Source organism: Octopus bimaculoides, chromosome 8 (genome assembly GCF_001194135.2).
Source record: "Octopus bimaculoides isolate UCB-OBI-ISO-001 chromosome 8, ASM119413v2, whole genome shotgun sequence".
NCBI lineage: Eukaryota > Metazoa > Mollusca > Cephalopoda > Octopoda > Octopodidae > Octopus > Octopus bimaculoides.
Window position 1 is genome coordinate 40,623,288 of NC_068988.1, and position 4,160 is coordinate 40,627,447.

The following is a 4,160-nucleotide window of genomic DNA, read 5'->3' on the forward strand; positions in this document are numbered from 1 at the left end:
TGTGTGTGTGTGTGTGTGTGTGTGTGTGTGTGTGTGTGTGTGTGTGTGTGTGTGTGTGTAGTACCGAGCAAAAGTCTTCGGCCACTTTAAACTATTGTAAATTTCTAATTTTCAACTTATAATTAGATATTGCACATTGCGTTTTTACAGATGAAACATTGGTCCTGTTGGAGTCATTTCCATACCTAATCCTTACATTTTGTAGTAGGGGTTCTGAATGAGAGGAGAATATGCGAAACGACACCAAAAATGGCCGTGCAAAAGTTTTCGGTCATCTCACATAATCCAAACAATATACAGTGTTTTAAAAGAGAAAAATGTCTATAATAGAAATTATTACATAATGTTCATTTCAAGAATTTACTGTACATTGCTAATATTTCGTGTTGCTTCTCTTAGCTTGCATAATTGCTTCAATGTGCCTGAGGAGAGATGCGTACTAATTATTTACCACATTCACAGGTATGAGACGCGATTCTTTGTGGCTGAGCTCCCACAACTCTTCAAGATTGTGTAGATTCTTCTGATGAACTTTTTCTGTTTAGTTCTGTCCACATTTACTCGATGATATAAAAGCGCTGGGCAGTGATCTGTATAAATACAAACTTGTTATCAGTTCAATATGTTTGACACATATCCGAACCCATAAGAAAGCCTGTTTGGTTAAGAATCACTGCTAACTGAACTGGTGTGTTTACACCAATCTATCTACAGTGACAGATTTTCTCCATGACAAAATGCAGTGAATTATTTTCTCACGGCTTCGAATATTTATAAAGCCAAGATGTAAAGATAACAAAAGACAAAGACAGGTGAGTGAACAAGCAAGTGTATTAGTTTGACGCTTGGGACGAAAGGAAATGTTTTTGGCGTTTCGAATTTATTTCGAACTTCATGCAATAAAATTCTTAAATAATACAGTCCTCCTGCTTTTTGTGTGACGACATAAATACAACCAAGTGTTTCCTCTTTGAAAACGTTCAAATGGCCTTCAATATTTTTCCTCGCTTTCTTCTCTGCCATTCTTTGTTACTGCTGTTCCAAATGAAATACATGGATAATTCAGCATAAAGTAATATATTTGCAAAGTCATTATTCATGCATAAAAAAAAAAGAATTCTGTCAATGTTTTTCTCATATGACGTTCTTTGACAGTCATATATATCCTCATTATTTCTGAGCAATAATCTTTGTATATCTGGTATATGAACTTGCAGTTTGACTATTGCAGGTATTCTTTCATGAAATCAACATCCTGAAATGAATGCAACTGCTTCGGATGGTCCAATATACCTACTCATTGGGTATTAACTAATTTCATTATCATTGTTTATTTGAACAGCAGCTTGGTCATTTCTTGTCAACGTGTACTTGCTTAATTGACCTCACTGAGGCAACGATTTCAACGCTGCAAATGGCATTTGAATGCTCTTTAAAGAGTTTCATTATAAGGTACAACCGATTTGTTGTTTGTTTTTCCATTCCTATGAGATTCAAATCCTCCCATTGTAACTGATCTTGGTCTATGAAGAGATAGTCCCTCTGCCTTTTTTTCTGCCTTTTTTTCTACCTTTTGATTAAGATGATAATAATTAATATTTTATTTTAAATATAATAACACTTTACCCCTTTAAAGAAAAAAAATTAAGTACCGCGGATCCCAAAAATATCTCATAGAATATAGGGCAAATTTCTATCTTGCAGTCCACAGCATTCCGAAACTTGTATAAATTATTAACAGAAAAAAAAAGCAAAGTAAGAAAAAAGGACGGACGGCGGTAGCTGCGATGACACTTTGATGTATACCTCCGCAAATCAACATTTTCAACTTGATTCTTTTTACTTAGATGGGGGGGGGGAAATGACTATTTTATTTGTAATCTTTATCATCTTAATCAAGCGGCAAGAAAGCAAACTTTGAGTTTTAGTATTATATATATATATATATATATATATATATATAGAAATAAATACATACATACATACATACATACATACATACATACATACATACATATACATATGATACAAAATATTCTACTTTCTTACTTTATTACTCTAATATACATTTATATTGAGTAAGCTAACATGATCTTAGTACGCATATATGCAAATAGCTGACACTAATCAGTTAATTTGCACTGGCACCAAATATACACACTAACTTTCACAGTACTCTACATTCTCACCATAAACAACTGTAACTATAAATTTATCGTACGCATAAGATGCAAACGCGTGAAGACTGAGTGTTTATCCATATTTAAACAGAAAACAAAAAATAACAAAAATAAAAAGTCTCCAATAGTATTACAACTGCATATTTCCAAACGTACAAATGCATCAACGTATCGACAAAACATCAATACAATTTAACATGAACGGCCATATATAAATTCAGATAGTCAGGATAAGGATAAAGAGAACGGGAAAGGTTAATTAAAATTTAACAGCATGTGCCAGTTGCAAGGACATTGTGGTGCTGTTTGTTTCCTATAGCGCGATTTCTTCTAGTGTGTATCTTAGTATACACACAAACTTACACACACACACACACACACACACACACACACACACACACACACACATAGTTGATTTATGGTTGATTCATATATATATTAGCAAATGCAAATATGATAACAGACACCCTGAATAAGTTAAAAACTTAGAACGTCATTGAACCTAGCAAACTACCGAAATGCAATTTCTTTTTACTTTTTTTTTTCTACCCTCTCATAACATTTGTAATAACTTTGGCAGCAGTATGCGCATTTTAATTTCTTCAGCAATGAAAATTGTCGTCTAACATTCGATTTCCAATCTATAACCTAATTCAAATTAGGCTTACAACCACATTTCATGCTACTTCTGATCAGCAATTTTCTATATGGGATTTGACAAAATATGAACCTATTTCCAATACTCTTTATAGCCGAGAGTTGTATTTTTATAAAAATGTACTCACATAATATCTACCTATCAGGGCATAAATAAATTCAGTTGCTTATTTTACCATTTGTTTTTCTCGCAATAAAACGCCAGCGACTTTAAGGTGGAAAAAGTGTATCCATCTTACCTTACATTCCAAATGATACTTATGTGATATTCAAAGTGAAATAACGATTTCTATGATTTGAATTTTACTTAATGTTACTCTATATAAAACCGTGGATCTTAGTACAATTCACTTTAAACTCGATAGAAGCATATCGATATTGAATCTCGATATACTTGTAACTTTGAAAATGTATAAGACCTACAAACTAACTTTTTTTCTTTTTCGTTTGTTATATACTCTAAAAAAAGGAACAAAATCATATATAGAATTGTAAAAACTTCTTACAAGTTGGGTGGTGAGGTTGATGATAATATGACCAATGCAGGGCAGTTGTTGATCCAATGACTGCAAGCAGAGCAGAGGCAATGATGATTACAATGTTGGACATGACGTTCCCTATTTTCTTCTCGAATCCAAGTTCACTTTGATATGCAGCGAAAAGCATTTATATATCTTCCTAAAAATTAAAACGTAGGACTAGGTAAACTAAAGTTCCCAGATTTTTACTTGCATATCTTGTTCACGATTTAATGCATGAGAATATTTCACGGATGTGCTGTAGAAAAAAACAAAGAATGCATTCATTAAATAATAAAATCCAGCATAGATAGGAAAAATTTAGAAGTAAAATACACTCTGAATGGTGTGAAGTGTAATTATGATGCAATGCCTTTTGATGTCATTGTCATTAGTAGCGATTTTGTTGTTATTATTTTTATTATTGTTATTATTATTATAATTATTATTATAATAATTATTATTATTATTATTATTTTTATTATTATTATTATTATTATTATCATCATTATTATTATCATCATCATCATCATCATCATCATCATCATCATCATCATCATCGTCATCATCATTATTATTATTATTATTATTATTATTATTATTATTATTATTGTTCAGTAGTTTTATTTTTATAACGTGCTTTCACTTCACTACCGAGCGCAGCTCTGTGCGCCTTTGGTATGTGCTGTGGTATGCTGTGATGCTCTTATGGTTACTGTATTGAAAGTGTTTTGCGTAGAATGTGTGCAGTACCCAGTAGTGCAATTTTCTGTATGTTATATATATTTGTAAGTCCTGGTGTTTT

The 4,160-nt window shown here is 32.0% G+C and overlaps 1 protein-coding gene across 1 annotated transcript in view; it reads right to left on the bottom strand.

Annotated features, from left to right (window-relative positions):
- The window catches only part of LOC106867585 (galaxin), an 18,275-nt gene extending 14,785 nt beyond the window's left edge, over positions 1–3,490 (bottom strand). Inside the window, exon 1 of the mRNA XM_014912499.2 lies at positions 3,344–3,490. Within this exon, the coding sequence (XP_014767985.1) occupies positions 3,344–3,446 (103 nt within the window). The 5' untranslated portion in view covers positions 3,447–3,490. The remainder of the gene's footprint in view (positions 1–3,343) is intronic.
- Positions 3,491–4,160: the final 670 nt, after the last annotated feature.